The sequence below is a fragment of the Equus asinus genome, chromosome 6 (assembly GCF_041296235.1).
Source record: "Equus asinus isolate D_3611 breed Donkey chromosome 6, EquAss-T2T_v2, whole genome shotgun sequence".
NCBI classification, from domain to species: domain Eukaryota; kingdom Metazoa; phylum Chordata; class Mammalia; order Perissodactyla; family Equidae; genus Equus; species Equus asinus.
The window spans coordinates 41,274,131-41,292,361 of NC_091795.1; the positions used below are offsets into that span (position 1 = coordinate 41,274,131).

At 38.4% G+C, this 18,231-nt stretch overlaps 1 protein-coding gene across 5 annotated transcripts in view; it reads left to right on the forward strand.

Moving 5' to 3' along the window:
- Window positions 1-3,708: 3,708 nt before the first annotated feature.
- Window positions 3,709-18,231, forward strand: part of EXOC6B (exocyst complex component 6B) — a 578,067-nt gene continuing 563,544 nt past the window's right edge. For 4 of the 5 annotated variants that reach the window (XM_070511980.1, XM_014836646.3, XM_014836648.3 and 1 more), the window contains exon 1: window positions 3,709-3,965. Coding sequence is in view for 3 of the 5 variants with exons in the window: in XM_014836646.3 (XP_014692132.1) it covers window positions 3,853-3,965 (113 nt within the window). In the remaining 2 variants the exon portion in view is untranslated. The remainder of the gene's footprint in view (window positions 3,966-18,231) is intronic. The other variant, XM_070511981.1, reaches the window with a different exon arrangement.

Genomic DNA, 18,231 nt, shown 5'->3' on the forward strand with positions numbered 1-18,231 from the left:
GAGAAGGATGGAAGCAGGGCTAGGATCTTAAGTAGAGAGGAAAGGATTATAAATGGATTCTGTGAGTAGGAATAGAAGTCAAAGGATGGGTGAGCATTCCTGAGGGCCCAAATGATATTGAGCAACACAAACGTGCTGTAGTGGCAATTGCCATGGTTATAGTCTTTTTTCCTCATTACAATAGAAGGAGGGGAAATTGGCAATGTGGGTATGGTTAAAGGAAGCTAAAGAATTAGAGAAGGTTTAATCAAATTGGTGGCTCATAGGAGTATGTGCTGTGGGTAGCTGCTAACATTTATTCTGCCAAGCCCTGTGCTAGGGCCCCTCACGTTAATTATTTCTAATTCTAACAAGTACATAAGGTATATATTATAAACTCCATTTTATTTTTTAATTTTTTACTGCTTTTTTCTGCCCAAATCCCCCCAGTACCTAGTTGTATATTTTAGTTGTGGGTCTTTCTAGTTGTGGCATGTGGGACGCCACCTCAACATGGCCTAATGAGTGGCACCATGTCCGTACCCAGGATCCAAACCCTGGGCCGCCGAAGTGGAGTGTGAGAAGTTAACCACTTGGCCACGGGGCCAGCCCTAAACTCCATTTTATATATGAGAAAACTGCTTAAGGAAACTTAAGGAAGCCACATAACATACCCAGATTCACCTGCTGATTAATGGAGAAGCCTGCATTCAAACTTAGATCTTTCTGAATTGGAAGTTTGGATAGAAGAAAATCCAGGCTAGAAGGGGAAAAATGCTAATAGATTACCTAGAAATCAGAGATAAAGATTGGAATTAAAGTGTGGGTCCTATAGAAATTAGGCAGAGGAAGAGGTGGATGGAAAAGAGGCAGAGAGAGGAATTTCAGAGTTTGTAGACTTGGGGGCAGAGCGATGTTTATGGAATGTTAGGGAGAAGGTGTGACCATGAATGTATTGACTACATGGCATGAGGAACATGGTTGGGATGTTGGGATCCATGAGGTCAGGATATGAGTGGGTTATCCATGTTGATATTGAAGTGCTTCAGGACGATGGCAGAGAATGAGGTGGATAGGAAAACTTTGAGCCAAGTGGTAAAATTTCTGATGAATGTGGACATTAGCAGACGACTATAGCACAATCTGATGCTCTACACTTCAAAGAGGAGCTGAGGAATCAGGGTGTCGGAACAACAGCCTAGAAGTGGCAGTGGGGAGTAGTGAGAATGTTGACACTGTAAATCTACTGATATAGGAGAAGAGGAAATCTATTCATTTAAAGTGAATAAATGGAAAGAGGTGGTTCTGGGAGAGGGTCTTCAAGGTGATTTGGAAGGGGTCTGAGAAATGATACAATCCATTATACTAATGTGGAAGCAGAGGCAAAGAGGCAGAATGATTTGCTTAAGCTCACATAATAAACTCCTGGCAATGGAGGGTGTGGGTGGGACAGTATGGCTTAATGGTCGAGAAATGGACCTTGGAATCAGATGGACCTGGGTTTGAATACCAGCTTCATCATTTACTAGCTGTGAGATCTCAGATATTACCTAATCTCTCAGCTTTTTCTTCTGTAAAATGGGACATATAATATCTACTGAAAAGGATTGTTGTAAGGATTTAATGATGTATGTGAAGTGCTTACTTTGTGTATTGTGCCTGGCACAGAAAGTGCTCAATATACTGTAACTGCCAATGCTGGAACTGAATCAAAGCTCCCTCGACTCTTAGTCTTTTTGGTCATTCCACACTGACCTGACATTCTCTGTAGTTAGAGGGCATTGATGTTAGGCAGGTCATCTTCAATGGAGCTTTCCTACACCAGTCACTCCAGACTCAACACATCCTTCTGATAACATGTGAGATCTCTGGCCTCAGCTGGCACTCACAAAAACTGCTGATAGTAGCAGAAGCTAGTTTAACCACTATGATACATATCTGGTCTACATACCAGTCTCCTTCCTGTGATGGACAAAAAACTTTCTGCTGAGTGAGATGCTAAAATGGGTGCCTGAAGGGACCCTCTGTCACATATTTCAAGGGATCTTTAGAAATATGAAGGGCTCCATACTCCCCCTACCCCTCCTACATCTTTCTGGAATAGTTTAAGCCTGAGTAATGAAATAAAATGAGGACAGCCAGAGATTACCTACAAACAGACAGGTTTTGCGACTTGCTCAGTTCCTGGCAAACCAGGACTTGTAACACATTCTCCTCATTATTGTTTGTTTATTTTTAGAGTGTATTTTTAGTTAATAGCTACTATTTTTTATTGAAAAAGTGAATATATGTACAAGGGAAAGAATTCCGAAAGTGCAAACAATACATAATTAAAGTTTACCTTCCTCCTACTCCAGGCCCCTTCCTTCCAAGCCCTCTCCTGACTGCCACTACTGTTCTTGGGTATCTTTTCAGAACTATTCAAGGTAATATTTTATGTATATATAAAAGTATATATGAATATTTATTCTTTTAAAAAAACTTACTCTATAAACTGTTTCATGCTTTGCTTTTTTCCCCTCAACACTACAATTTGGAGACAGTGTCACATTTGAATACAGAGTCTTTTCTCTTTTTCTTTAATGTTTGCATAATAATCCATGGTATGGCTGTAGCAGAAATGATCTAGCCTCAACTTCCAGTTTGGTTCTTCTTACATGCTATTTTTTTGTTTATGGCAACACCATTCTCCCAGTGACTCTGCTCCAAACCTCTCCTCCTTCCCCTTATCCTGTAAATCCTGCCAATTCTACTTTTACAATGTTTTTCCTATGTGCCCATTCTTTTTCATTCTCATTGCCACTTCCCCTTGTTTAGGTCTTAAAATCTCCTATAGCATTTCCCTGTCTCCAAATTCTCTCTCTCTGCCCACTTTGCACACTTGCTCTTGATCAAGTTCCCTAATGCCAAGGTTCTGGTTGTGTCACTCCTCTTCTTAAAAAACGTCAGTGGATTCCCATTCATTGTGTTATGTAAAAACTCAAGCAGTGATCGATAAATATGATTTTTTAAATTCTAATCTGGGGAGTTTATGAAATGCAGATGCCTGGATCAGAATGTCCAGATGTAGGACCTTTAGTGTATATTAAAAAAAAAAACAAAACGTTTCTAGGTACTTCTGATGCAGTTGGATGTTGGATCACTGGAACCATCAGAATAAAGTACAAATTTCTTAGCCCAGGATTTCTCTCTAAGGTACCTTATCAGCGCCATCTCTTACTGCTACTTCTCTACATACCACTTCAAATGAAGTTCTTGCTGGCTTTCTAGGTGCTCTTCACACCCTCCAGTCACACCTTTAAAACTTCCAGGTCCAGTCTCTCTATGAATACTTCGCAGCCAGAAGTGATCCCTGAACTCGATGCTCTGAACTGGCTTACAGTCACATTCTGCCTTAGTTCTTAGTTTTGGGATTCTCCACCTTTCTCCCCCTGATAGCTTTAAGATTGCTGTCTGCAGAAACCTAATTAGTCTTTTTGTATTATTCACGCCTACAGGGCCTTGTGCACTTTGTGGCAAAGGTCTTAAACAAGAATTTGTAGGATTGGTGTCATTCATTACCTGACTTGATCACCATTCCATATGCAGTGTCGTTAAATGTTCTTGGTTTATAGGGGGCTTTCAACACGTATTTGTGGATTCAATTAATAAACGAGCGGAACCCACCCTACCATTGCCCGGGAACCACAAATCCCAGCGGGCATTGCGCGGGACGTCGGCGGACGCGGTGACGCAAGGGGGCGTGCCGAGCCTGAGGGAGGGGTCGGCCTGCGGGTAGCCGGAGGCTGGGAGGCTCTGGAGCCTAGGGTGAGCGAGGGAGCGAAAGGTGAGCTGAGCTGAAGGAGGGGACGCGCTGCTGGGCGCCCCCGGTCTATGGAGCGGGGTAAGATGGCGGAGGCGGAGAGTCTGGAGACAGCGGCGGAGCACGAGCGGATCCTGCGAGAGATCGAGAGCACTGACACGGCCTGCATCGGGCCCACGCTCAGGTACCCCGGGTACCGGGGCCCCCGACGGGCGGGCACGGGCGGGACGGGGGGAGGCTCCTTTGGGGCCTTGAGCTTGGCCGGTCGCCCGCAGGCCAGCGCCGGCCCCTCCCTTTGGAGATCCCGGCGAGCGCCCTCCACCCTGGGCGAGGCGGGTCTCCCTCCGCAGCCGCGATGTGGGGTCGCTTCCGACCGCTGGCGCCCACCGCCCCGTTGCTCTGAGGCTTCTCCTGCCTCCCTCGGGGCTGCGGCAGCCTTCGTGCTCCCTCCGAGGCGAGCGCCGTGCCGGGCGGCGAGAGCGCGCCCGACCGATGAGGACTCTTAGCACATCGTCCCCCAGAGGACATCACCCTTCTCCCTCGGACTCAAACCCCGTCCTGCCCTAGACAGGGGTCCTGCTCTTCAGACAAAACAGAATTTCACCCCACGGTCTATTGCCTGGAAATTGAAATCGCCACCTTAAAATCTCAGCCACTTCTCAGAAACGAGTTCCTGAAAATCCTAGGCCCTGGAAGGAAGGAAGTTTCTCTCAACCCGCGCCCCTGTCCTGGGAGCGGGTGCTTGCTGAATCCTGGCAGCAGGGCGACCCCTCCCTAAGGTGCAGCCTCATGGGGGTCTCATCGCTGAGAAAAAGTGACCCCCCTCTCGCCCCTCCTTACCATTACTTTGCCCGCAGGCCTCCATTTTATTTGAAGGTGTCAAAACAAACTCCCACCTACCTCAACTTATTTAACAAAACTTAGGTACCACTTATTAAGTGCAGTGCAAGACATTGTGTTAAGCGATTTGCAAATACAACTTATTCAAACTGCAAAACAATCCTGTTAGGTAGGTGCTATCATTATCCTCATTTTTACAGGTGAGGCACAGAGAGGTTAAGTGACTTACCCAAGGTCACAGCGAGAATAAAGTGGGGGAGTCGAGATTCCTACTCAGGCACTCTGGATCCAGAGTCTGCATTTTTGACCACTGTTGCTCTGCTTCAGTTGGAGATGATCATCTACCTGTACTATCTGTTAATTACTCACCAAGCCCAATTTTGAACTCCCTTTCCCTTTCCCCTTGGTTCACTAGTGCCTTGGAACTAACTCATCTTCATCCTTCCTGTGATAGCTTCTGATCTCGGTGCAACCAATAGATAGATAATTATCATACCCCATGTTACAGTCTTGGGTCCCTTCTCCTCCCTTCAAAAAAAAAAAAAGAGTTATTACTCACTGCTTGTTTTTTCATCGGGAGAGTTGCCTCATGAAAGAATGTTTGAAGGAGGGGCAGGCTGGAGACCTTACTCCTCATCTTCTTGTGCGCAGCCTCCTTCTCCAGGCAGGGCACCTTTCTCCCTGTGTGTTAGCACACTTCTCCCAGTGCCGTCACTGGACGTGACCATCCTTGATAGTTTGCCTTTTGTCCCTTTATGCATTATGATCGTGACTCTCGTGCTCTTCTCTTTTCCTGTTTTCTTGAGCTCTTGAGGGTGAATGACCCTCATTTCGTTATCTTTACTTTCATAAAAACTGAGGCTACTTACTAGTATTTTAAGTGTGTTACTAATATTTGGTTTTTCGTAAAACGAAATGTTGCTCGAGTTACTGAAGATGCTGTTTCAGTATTCTACTAAGAAATTTGACTGCTGAGCTGCAGTTGGCAGCCAAGCGGAGCTCCTACTGGAACAGTTGGTTTCCCAGAGTTTTTAGGAAGGATTCTTTATCAGAACACCGTCAATGTTGTCAAGTTCATTGTGGTTTTTAGTTGCTATCATTCTTGGTTTATATGATAGATGACTTTAATTTAGTGTTATCAGTTTAGTCTGTTGTGATTTATTGTATTAGCCCTTGACTGAATAGTAATGCATGTTTGTGTCAAGTGACATTTGGCTTGTAATTTTCTAGTATCTTGACTTAAGAATATATGCATTATGGCTAAAATATAAGTTACCTGTTTTCCCTAAAATTTGCTTCCTTGTTATCATGGAGTTCTTTTTCCACTGTAAAGTGGAGTTTTGTGGGATAGATGGATTAAGGAATCTTTTGCCCTAAGGGGACTGGGGAAAAAAATGGTTTGAGAACCACTGCACTATCCTACCTGTCTTAGTTACTTTTCTAGACTCCCTGTGTATCGTTATTAGGGGCTTTTCATTTTTGGCCTCTTCCTGCCTTGGCAGATAACCCTACTTCTTACTATCAGACCCAAGATTCAGTTACTTGAACATCCTGTATACGAGTAGTACCCACTGTCTTCGTCTTTAGTCTAGCTTGTCCCTGCCCATGTTCATAGGGGATGATCTCACCTTTTTTCCTTATCCCATTCAGAGGCAGCAGCATGCACAGACTTGAGTTTCAGATCCCAGGCCTAACCCTGGCTGCGCCTCTATCATCATCTCCTGTTTTCCATCACAATCATTAACCAGGTTTGATTAAGGCAGTCAGCTCTCTTCCCTAACTACCCTCCACTGTAAATCTCAAACTCCTCTACCCCTCTTCATGTCTTTCTTATCTCTTTCATCTTTTGAGGTGGCATTTTTAAGGCACCAGATTCTTAGCTGTTCCTGAGATAGATTTTGTAATTGAAGAGGAACTAAAGAACAGAGAATAACAGAAATTGATAGCAGATATAAAATTAATATACCCATTCCTAAAATTCCTGTTCTTCACAAAAATCCACTTAGCTACATTCTCTAACCAGACTCTATGCCAACTATTACTTGTATATCATCACTTGCTTTCTTTCCCTGCTGTGATACCAAATTATTCTTCCAGTCTTATCCTTTTTTGTTTGAGGAGCCACAGTGGCTTGACTTTTTCATTATATGACTATCCTCATTTAAATCTTGAACAGTACATGCAACGTTAGTCAATGCCCATATATCATGAGGGAGTGCCTCTCCTTTTCATTGTAATTCTGAAAGGCCCAAGCATATCCACGCATATAGAGGCTGTTGCCTAGCAAATTCTTTTGGGAAAGCAGCCATCTCTTCTCTGTCTTCATCTTAAAAATTATTTTGTTAGCTGCAAGGCGTAATTTTACAGATGAGGAAAGAGGCCCAAAAGATGTTAGGGCCTGTCTTGTTTTTAGAATAATACTGATTCTAGCTTAGTAGTGCTATTTCTAAAATAGATATATATTTTTTTGAGGAAGATTAGCCCTGAGCTATAACATCTGCTGCCAATCCTCCTCTGTTTTGCTGAGGAAGATTGGCTCTGAGCTAACGTCCGTGCCCACTTTCCTCTGCTTTATATGTGGGATGCCTACCACAGCATGGCTTGACAAGCGGTGCCTAGGTCCACACCCAGAATCTGAACTGGTGAACCCCAGGCTGCCAAAGCAGAACTTCCAAACTTAACCACTGTGCCACTGGGCCAGCCCATGTTACTAAAATATTGATTGCAAATCACTCATGAACAGTAGCTTCGTATTTTCATTTTTCAAACCCTATCTCTGTATTTCTAGTCTTCTTCCATATCACTTATTCAATAGGTCATTTCCTCAATTTACTCTAGAGTACCAGCAATTAACATTCATTCTTAAGTGCTATTTCAGATTTTGTTTTTAAACTTTTTAATTTAACAGTGAAATACATTGCCTTAAAAAATAACTTTATTGAGATATAATTTGTATACCATACAGTTCACCCATTTAAAATGTACAATTCAGTGGTTTTTATTATCTTCATAGAGTTGTGCAACAATCACCCCAATCTAATTTTAGAACGTTTCCATCACCCATGAAGAAACCCCATACCCATTAGAAGTCACTCTTCATTCTGTTCTCCTTCCCTCCCCAGGCAATCATTACTTTCCATCTTTATGCGTTTACCTATTCTGCACATTTCGTATAAATGGAATCATGCAATATGTGTCTTTTTTTGTGACTTTGCATAATGTTTTCAAGGTTCATCCATGTGGTAGCTTGTATCGGTACTTCATTTCTTTTTATTGCCGAATAGTTTTCCCTTGTATGGATATATCACATTTTATTTATTCCTCAGTTGATAGACATTTGGATTGCTTTCATTTTAGGGCTGTTACGAACAATGCTTCTATGAACATTTGTGTACTCGTTTTTGTGTGGACATATGTTTTCATCTCTCTTGTGTGTATACCTAGGAGTGGAATTTCTAGGTCATATGGTAACTCTATGTTTAACATTTTGAGGAACTGCCAAACTGTTTTCCAGAATATCTGTACCTTTTTACATGCCCACCAACAATGCATGAGAATTCCAGTTTCTCCATATCCATGTCAGCACTTGTTATTATCTTTTTTATTTTAGCCATTCTAGTATGAAGTGCATCTCACTGTAGTGTTGATTTGCGTTTCTCTAATGGCTAAATTTTTCATGTGTTTATTTGTTATTTGTTTATCTTCTTTGGAGAAATGTTTATTCAGATCCTTTGCTCAGTTTTTAATTGAGTTATTTACCTTTTTATTGTTGAGTTGTAAGTGTTCTTTATATATTCTGGATATAGGTCTTTTGTCAGGTACATGATTTGCAAATGCTGTCTTCCATTCTGTGAATTGTCTTTTCACTTTCTTGATGGTATCATTTGCTGCACAAAAGTTTTTAATTTTGATGTAGTTCAGTTTATTTTACATTTTTTTCCCTTATGCTTTTGATGTTATATCTAGGAAGTCTTTGTTCAACCAAGATCATGAAGATTTGCTCCTTGTTTTTTCTCAGAGTTTTATAATTTTTCTCTTACATTAAGGTCTGTGATCCATTTTGAGTTAGTTTTTGTATATCTATAGTGTAAGGAAGGGTATCCCATTTCATTCTTTTACATGTTGCTATCCAGTTGTTCCAGCACCATTTGTTGAGTGCCATCTTTTCTTACCCAGATATATTCCTGGCTGATTTATGTTGATACTTTTACCATGAAATTTATCTTCCTTATTTGTGGTAGAAGTGTAATACTCAAGACCCTGTCAGTGTGTTTATTTGACTTTGCTATTTCAGCCTGACCTCCCCTTGTTGAATGTTCTCCCCCAGCAAGAAGTTTGCTCTGATGTTTTCAGCTAATGGTTTCTCTTTTTAGCTCCATTGATGCCTTCCATTTCTGTGGTTCCTTTGTTATAAGAATGGTGTGTTTGCTACTTCTTGGTCTTGGTAAAGCACTTCACTTTAGGAACTGCTTCTTGTCTTACCTTATGGAATTGTTTTGTGTCCTACTACCCAGTCTTAAGATTAACATAAAGTATATTAATGATAGAATCTTGACTGTTTAATCTTTTTTGCTGTTAAGCCATTATGTCAACATTATACAATTTTGGCGACTATGTTAAAAATTACTTATAATCCTATAACACAACTGCAGTCTGATTTCCTTCTGGATCTTTGTCTTATGTATTTTATTGTTAGAAAACTGTCCTCTCAGTCTAGGAACAGTCTTTTATCTTGCTGTTCTTACTTAAGTTATTTGTTGTAAGGCTGGCTCTTACAGAAAACAAATTGGGGGGATGTTTTCAAAAGCTGTTTGCTCAGTGTCATTTGATAATTAAATATGGGCACCTGGTTTCCCCACTTACTATTCTGTGCCTTTGGCCACAAGGCTTTGTTTACAATCCCCTGCCCTACCCCATTACCTAAACTGTACAGGAAGCAGTTAATCATAATACTTGGTTCATGACACTGTCTCATGATTGGTTCATGCGTGGACCTCTTTAATCAATTAATTATTTTTATAAGCAACTTAACCACCCACGTGGGTGAATTTTTCTCATCTGTAAATGGGGATGCACTTACATTGCAGGAACAGTATTAAAAAAAAAAATGGAGGGCCAGCCCCATGACCTAGTGATTAAATTTGGCACACTCCACTTCAGCGGTGTGGGTTCGTGGGTTCCGATACTGGGCATGGACCTACGCTACTCGTCAGCCATGCTGTGGCAGTGACCCACATACAGAATAGAGGTAGATTGGTATAAATGTTAGCTCAGGGTAAATCTTCCTCAGGAAAAAAAAAATAAAAAAGGAGTTAAAGCATTCTTCATAGTATCTGCTAGGTAGTAGTCACTCAGGCAATGTGAGTCCTCTTCTGCCTTTTACCCTTGAGTTTGCTATGTGGTGTTCTGTGGTATTTCTGTTTTTGGAGTTAGTTTAGTGCTTCTTGGCCTTTGGGGTTTTTTTTGCCTGTACTAAGATATCTGAGGGGTATAATATTCATTGATAATGAGACCCTGGGCGTGCTTATTTTGTGATAGAGTAGAGAATGAAAGAGGAGATAGGAAGCAAATTTATAAAAGCCCTTCAGGTGATTCTGATATACTCCCTCCTTGACAGTCACTGGGAGGAAAGAAATGATCTCCCATTGCTGATTGCTTATTTTTTAGTAGTAGTTCCATTTTAAAAATAACATTTTTATATTTTAATTATAAATGTAGCATAATGATTTTAAAAAAGATAGAAGAAACAGACAAAAAACTGAATCCTACCACCCTGTCCCAACTCTTCTATTTGTATTTTTCTTTTTAACTTTTTCCATATGCATTTTATTACATTAAGTATTAGAAGAGTGTTATATTGTCTTGCCTTGTCAGTTAACGTGTTATATACAGTTTCATACGTTGTTATATATTATATAGCTGTATGATTTTAGTGGCTTCATTCATTAATTAATTTATTCATTAACTCAGCAAATACTTATTGAGCAACTTTTATGTGCCAGATGCTCTTCTGGGCTCTGGGATACAACAGAGGACAAAATAGACAAGTGCCTGCCCTTATGGACCTTACATTCTAGTGGAGTGCTCACTGAATAAACAAAGCAATTTAGTGATTAGTGTTTCATATGATGGAGTATTGTTTTCCATTAGGTGGTTACAAAAAGTTGTTGTGGCAAAGGTTTGATTAGAGTGGAGGAGCAAGCCATGTGCCTCTCTAGGGGAAGTCCCTTCCAGATAGAGGGCGTAGTAAGAGTGAAGGCCCTCAGGTGAAGCATGACGGGAGGAGGCGATGGTAGGAGGCCAGTCAGGATCCAGATTGTGTAGACTAAGAGAGAGACTTTGATTTTATTGTAAGTGTTATTTTATTCTAAGGGAAGGTACAGGAGAGTTTTGAGCAGGAAAATTACGTGCTCTAACTTAGGTTAAATAAGGAACATTCTGGCTGTTGTGCAGAGATGGAATAAAAGGAAACAGGGAGGGAAACCAGCCAAGGAATATTTGCAGTAATAAGAGGCAAGAGATGGTTGTGGCATGCAGTGAGGTGTTGGGGAGGAGGCGACGAGAACTACTTGGATTTAAAATATATTTAAAAAGTAGAGCCAAAATGATGGATTAGTGATGGGGGTTAAAGAAAAAGAGGAATTGGCCTAATTAACTGAGTGAATTGTGGTGCCATTTATTGGGATAGGGAATAAAGGGGGAGGAACTTTATTTTTCTTCATAGCACTTAACTACTGCCTGCCAAATACAATTTTTGATTGTCTCCTCCACTAAACTGTGTATTCCAGGAAGGGAGGTATTTCGTTTCTGTTGTTTGCTGCTGTATCCTGGGAACCTAAGAGTGCCTGGCATACAATTGGTGCTCAATAAATATTTGTTGAATGAATAGAAGAATAAAAGAATTGTACCACCAACTGTTAATTATCTGGGGGTTGATTAACTGATTTGCAGATTAACTGTCTTAATAATATGACTAGGCTTTTAAGAAAAAATAGAACTGCTGAAAATTTTGAAAACTTCAATGTATCAGAAGAGTTTATTTTTTGGAATTACATATAATTTTCTGGTTCTTCTTTCTCTTTATCTATCAAAAGTATAATCTAAAATAATTGATCCTTGGGCTGGCCCCATGGCTGAGTGGTTAAGTTCACATGTTCCACTTTGGTGGCCTGGGGTTCGTGGGTTTGGATCCTGGGCATGGACCTACACACCGCTCATCAAGCAATACACATCACTCATCAAGCAACGCCGTGGCAGCATCCCGCATAGAAGAACTAGATTGACTTACACTTAGAATATATAACTATGTTCTGGGGCTTTGGAAAGAAAAAAAAAAGAGAAGGATTGGCAACAGATGTTGCTCATGGTGAGTCTTCCTCATTAGGGCCAATCTTACTCACCAAAAAAAAGCATAAGGGGCTGTCCCGGTGGTGTAGTGGTTAGGTTCACACATTCCGATTTGGTAGCCTCCAATTCTCTGGTTCAGATCCCAGGTAAGGACCTGTGTACCGCTTATCAGGCCATGTGGTGGCAGGCGTCCCACATATAAAACAGGGGAAGACGGGCACAGATGTTAGCTCAGGGCCAATCTTCCTCAGCAAAAAAGAGGAGGATTGGTGGCAGATGTTAGCTCAGGGCTAACCTTCCTCAAAAAAAACCCCCAAAACAAAAAAAAGCATAAAAAAATGAAATAATTGTGGCTAAAACCTGTCATTCTTCAATATTTTGTCCAGTGTTGTTAAAAGTTTGTAAATTTAAGTATGATAACTAGTGATAAATGTTATAATCTATGTTATATGTTTATAACATAACATATAAATGTTATAACATGCTATATATGTTATATATACATACATGTAACATGTTATATGTGTATATATGCATGTTATATCTATAACTATATATACGTTATAAGAATATATACTATATATAAGAATATATAGTGTATGTAAGAATGTATATATGCTATATACACGTTGTATATGCATACATGCACACATAACATACAACACATAACGTGTTATATAAAACATATATACATGTTATATATAACACACATATAGTATATATGATATATATCATATGTTATATGATAACATTTGTATGGGAAATGTTATAATCTAGTGATAAATGTTATAAAATGTTATAATCTAAGTGCGCATTGTACAAATAAAGCTTAGCATTTGTCAGAAAGTTAAATTTTTGTAAAATTGTTGTACATTTGGGAAAATGAGGTTGCTAGTGTTAAGTAAGTTTGATTACAATATGGACTATGAGAATGAATTTTTTCTGGTTCGATAAAGAGAAGTTAGGTTTTATTTTAATAACCTCATCGAATTGTCAAGCAAATTGAAAAAATGAAAAACTGTGAAAAAGCTCTTTTGTAGCTGATAAGACAGTGCTGATTTGGGCTCCGTGTCTGATTTTATTTGAGCTACATAAACACTTTTCATCGAAGCTGTTCCAGTGGAAGATTATTCTGATATGTTATCTGATTAATTAGATTTAAACTGCATAAAAATTAATAGAGAGAAATTAAATGGACTGTAGCATTTGGCAATCATTTCTCTGTTGAATATCAAGAGTTTTTAGTTATCATCAGATCAAATATATAATGCTGGTAAAACCCATCTCCTGGAAATCTTACCGACTATAACTTTGAAAAAAAGATGAATAGGTAAATTATCTTTATTTGTCTGAGTTTAAAATATTTTATTTAAAAAAGGAAAGAAAAGAGTGTAAACCATAGGTCTAATAAATATTTTTTCTCATTCTATTTCCCCATTTTATTAGTTTGTTCTTTTGTTGCATTTTTAATGCATATATAAGCATATATGATTTTATTTTCTCCCCCTTTTACAAAATAAGTAGTGTACTCTATGTACATTTCTGCAGCTTAGTTTTTTACTCATCAGTATATTATGGAGATCTTTCTGTATCAGCATGCAGATATTTTCTTTATTCTTTTTTACAGCTACTATCCATAGTATTTTATTATGTGAATATACCATGGTTTATTCAACCAGTCCCCTATTTCTATATGCTTGGGTTATTTCTGGTCTTTTCTGGACAAAATAATGTAGCAATGAATAACCTTGAATATTTGTCGTTTTTTATTGTACGTTTCATACTGTATGTATAGAATAGATTCCCAGAAGTGGGATGGCTGGGTAAAATGAATGTATCTGTAATTTGGTGGGTGTTGCTTTCTATAGAGGTTGTACCATTTTCTAGCAGTCTATGAGTTCATTTCTCCATAGATGTTTCAACAAAGTGTTTATTAGACTTTTGAGTTTTTTGCCAGTGTAATAAATGATAAATGGTATTTCAATGTACTTTTCATTTGTAGCTTTCTTATTATGAGTGAGGCTGAATCTCTTCATATGTGTAAAGGCTTTTTGTATATGTTTGGATGCGGGTGTGTGTTCTATCTGTTCATGTCCTTTGCTTATTTTTCTATGAGGTTGGTATTTTTCTTCTTGATTTGGGAGCAGCGGGAAAGAACCTTTGATAGTTATGCTTTGCTTAAATACACCAGGAGTATACATACTGCAATGAGTTGTGATTACTAAACAAAGAGACCATTGTTTTTTAAGGAATGAAAGCTTCAAACCTGCCTTTTTATTATTTCAGTCATAAAGAGAGATGAATAAACAGACATTTTAAGATAAAAGAAATCTTACATCAGGAGGCTGTGATAATTTGAAATCAGAAGGTTTTTTGGGGGAATGTAGTAACATTATTAGATAATGCTGCTTCATATACAAATAAAATTCTTAGCAAATCAGAGGATGTCAACATTTTAATAAATTCTTTACTTTAAAATCTTATGGTATATATTCATATGTCAATATAATTTCCAGCATCAACACAATTAGTATGTGAGTTAGTTGCAAAAAGTTATTGATAAGGACAGTTATTTAGTACGGTTTTAGAAACAGTTTAGAATTTTAGATGGCATTTATGACGTAGCTTTAATTTGGAATATGATATGTATGAATGTTAATTAGGTCACTGAGGAAAATAAAGATCTTCTGATTCTTTGCATCATAGAAGTTGATAATTTGTAGTATTTGCTAATGATGAAATAAGTGATTTAATCATATACCAAAATCAAGCTTCCAGCTGAAAGCAACTTGAAGAAATAAAATTAGTGACTGCCTTATCTATGAAATGTATGAATCTGGGTTGAGGTGCTAAGCAGTGATGACATTTTAAATCTGTTTGGGGAAATAGCAAAAATAGTGAGGGGGAGGAGTTAGTAAAAACTGAATTACACACAGAGCTGAGCTTAACTGTTTGTGACTTGAGGTGACTGGTAGGTTATTCCTTGGAGATGTCTGCTATGGCTTTGGGAAGGAAGAGTAAAGCCATTTTTGCGATGTGGTGTGGTCTGCTGCAATATTTAGAAAACAAAGAAGACAATTCACTCAAAGACTAACCGATGTTGCATGGACTTTGTTCTAATATTTGAATTAAAGAGAGTTCATCTAAGAAATAGACAACAATAATGAAATATTTTAGTATTTTGGCTATTTTTTTTTTTAAGATTTTATTTTTTTCCTTTTTCTCCCTAAAGCCCCCTGGTCCATAGTTGTATATTCTTAGTTGTGGGTCCTTCTAGTTGTGGCTTGTGGGACGCCGCCTCAGCATGGCTCGATGAGTGGTGCCATGTCCGCGCCCAGGATTCGAACCGATGAAACACTGGGCCATCTGCAGCAGAGTGCGCGAATTTAACCACTTGGCCACGGGGCTGGTCCCTTGGCTATTTTTAAAAAGCAATTTGTGATGCATATCTATCTTTAAATTATATTTATATTTTACATTTCTAGATATCTGCAGAATGACAAATGTTTTCCTTTTTAAATTGCAGGTAACAACAATTTTTCCACCACATTTTGACTGTTTTTTTTTTGAAGGGTGATTAATTTTGTCTTAACTCTGTTTTTGGATTATTCTCGATCTCCTTCCCCTCTTATTCTGATTCATTGACAATTGACTGTTCTTTCTCTTTTTCTCTGATTTTCCCCTTCCCTTATTCTAGAAACGAATTAGATGGTTTCCAAAAAGCTGCATGATTTAAAAATACACCTAATAGATAAATCAAAGGTGATGAGGACATTGGGGCAAGGGAAAACAAAGGTGGGAAGGAGAATATGAAGTTCAGAATAGAGCTTGTAAAAGATTCATGTTTGAAGGCCAGTACATTTTGTAAAGATAGGCCATCAGTTTGGCTCTAGGCTTTCTAGCAGCCAGTGCAAAAAAGAGACACACTCCATTATTTGAGTTATGGTGTTGTAAAATTATAAACTAGTTACTTAGGAGAAGCACAGCTATTCTTGGTTCTGAGTAAGACCAGAGAACTGTTTCTCCCATATGTCCTCACAGAGAAGTCCCTGTATAATGTAACTTTAATATCCATATAGTAAATGTAGCAATATGTGACAGGCTGTTTCTCATATTGTCCTTTAGTGAAAGCATATGGCATAACCAAAGCACAATTTAGTAAAAGCAGTTTTGCAGGGAGCCAAAGGAATGCAGTTCTCTGCTGGTCTTGGCTTAATCGACGCATAGATTTTAGAATACCTACAGTGGAAGTTGGAAGTGCGTTATCCCCTCTTCCCCCGTTTTTGGATCATTGATCACTTTGAGAATCTTATGAACACTATAACTATAGACCCTTTCCTTAGTAAAATTTTATGTGTGCCCAGTCTCCATGATTTCTAATCTGGAAGATTGTGTGCATTGCATATACATTGGTTAATTCTTCATGGGTATTACTTTTAGTAGTCAAGGTTTTTGATAAGTAATGAGTATCAATGAGTTCAAGGTTATATTTTTTTTTGCCTTTTTTTCCTGAATGTATCACTTGCCTGTATTCTTAGTTAAGTACAGAGCTGTATATGCTTTAAAAATAAACCAGCTGTGGGTTGAATTAATATCTTTTTGTGAAAGTTGAAGAACCTGAATAAGCCACCTTATTCCTTCAGAATAAGTAGAGAGAGAGAGAGAGAGTACCCAAGGAAAGGGCCAAGATTCTTTCCTAGAAGTAATTTGCAGTGTGTTCTAGCACTGAAATAAATGCCATTAAAGCCACAATAATTATATTTGGAACAATTTTCAATTTGATACTAAAAAAAACGACCCTGCCTTGGCCATTTAAAAAAATTGCCAACAAAGAAAGTAACCGAAGTTGTTTTGCCTTAAGCTGTATAATTTAGAATATACTGCCTGGGAAATGGATGCCTTATTGGAAATGTTATTTACCTGGAATGTCTGGAACCTACCCTGTTCTAGATTTGTAGTTTTTAAAAAAATTGAGATATGTAGCTCTCAAGAGCAGAATGATTGATAAAAGAAATTTAAGCATGTAATAGTTATTTGCATAACTATAATTTAGAGCTTTAAAACACATATTACCTGATGAAACATCTAAACAAGGAAGAACCATCACCATGCAACCAACTAGATTACCTTAATGTGATTTGTGATGATACATATGGACTGGACCTCTGTTAAAACACCTGCCTGGCCTTGATGGTCTTGAAGATCATCATATTAACATGCACCTTGCACTCCAGTGAATTTACCTTCAGTTACTGCTGTGGTTTGAGAATCAGCTTGATCATAAGATAAAAGCAAAAGCAAAAACAGTGACAACAGCAAACTTCTTTTTAGAGCAATTATATGATTTTTCGAGTATTTAGATGCTTTCAGTGTTTAGAATGCTAGGTAAATGTTCTATTGTATATTAGATAAGTGATGAAGGCCATTTGCCAAAAATGATGATTTGGATTAAAATGTAGGCTCTTTTGCTATATTTGTTTTTATTTAAAAGCTGTGTAGTAACACAGGCTTTCAGTTTTGATCGTGTTTTTATATACATGGAACATGACAAACTCTGTGCTGAAAGCATGTCTTTTGGCACTATGATAGTGTTTAACGGAGCACCGACATCTTGTTGCATGTCCAAGCCAAGTGTCTTTGCTCCTATTCTCAAATTTTCTGTTTTTGAAACTTGCTTTTTTTTATGCTTTTCTCCTTTGAAAATTGTGCCTTTGTTTCTTTCCTCATATTTGTGCTTGCTTTTTGTATCTCCCTTCTATTTCCTGTAATTTAGAACTTTAAAACACACATTATCCAGTGAAACATCTAAGCAAGCAAGAATCATCACAGTGCAAATTAGCTTTCACTTTCTGAGGGAGCTGTGGTGCCAATAAACAATGAAATTCTGAAGGTATTGATACGAAATGTGATCAAGCAATACAAATGAATAAAAGCAGCAGACTTTGAGCTTGGCTGAATCTATGTTATGAAACATTTTTGGTATGGAATTTGATTTTGGAAAGACATGTTTGTGTAGCACATTTAAAAAAAAAAAAAAAGGAAGAAATAAGGGAGCTAGCCAGGCAGTTTGTTTTTGATGAGGTAAAAGAATTGTTTGACATTTGTAAGGAAGAGGTGTACAAAGATGATCTTTTGACGTTGGAGTAGCAAAGGTAAAAGGAAAGTGAAATGAGAAGAGCTCTTGAAATCCAAAGAAAAATAGGTTATTAGAAGCATTTTAAATGGTAACTGGATCTGACTGTATACATTTATTATTTGCTTTT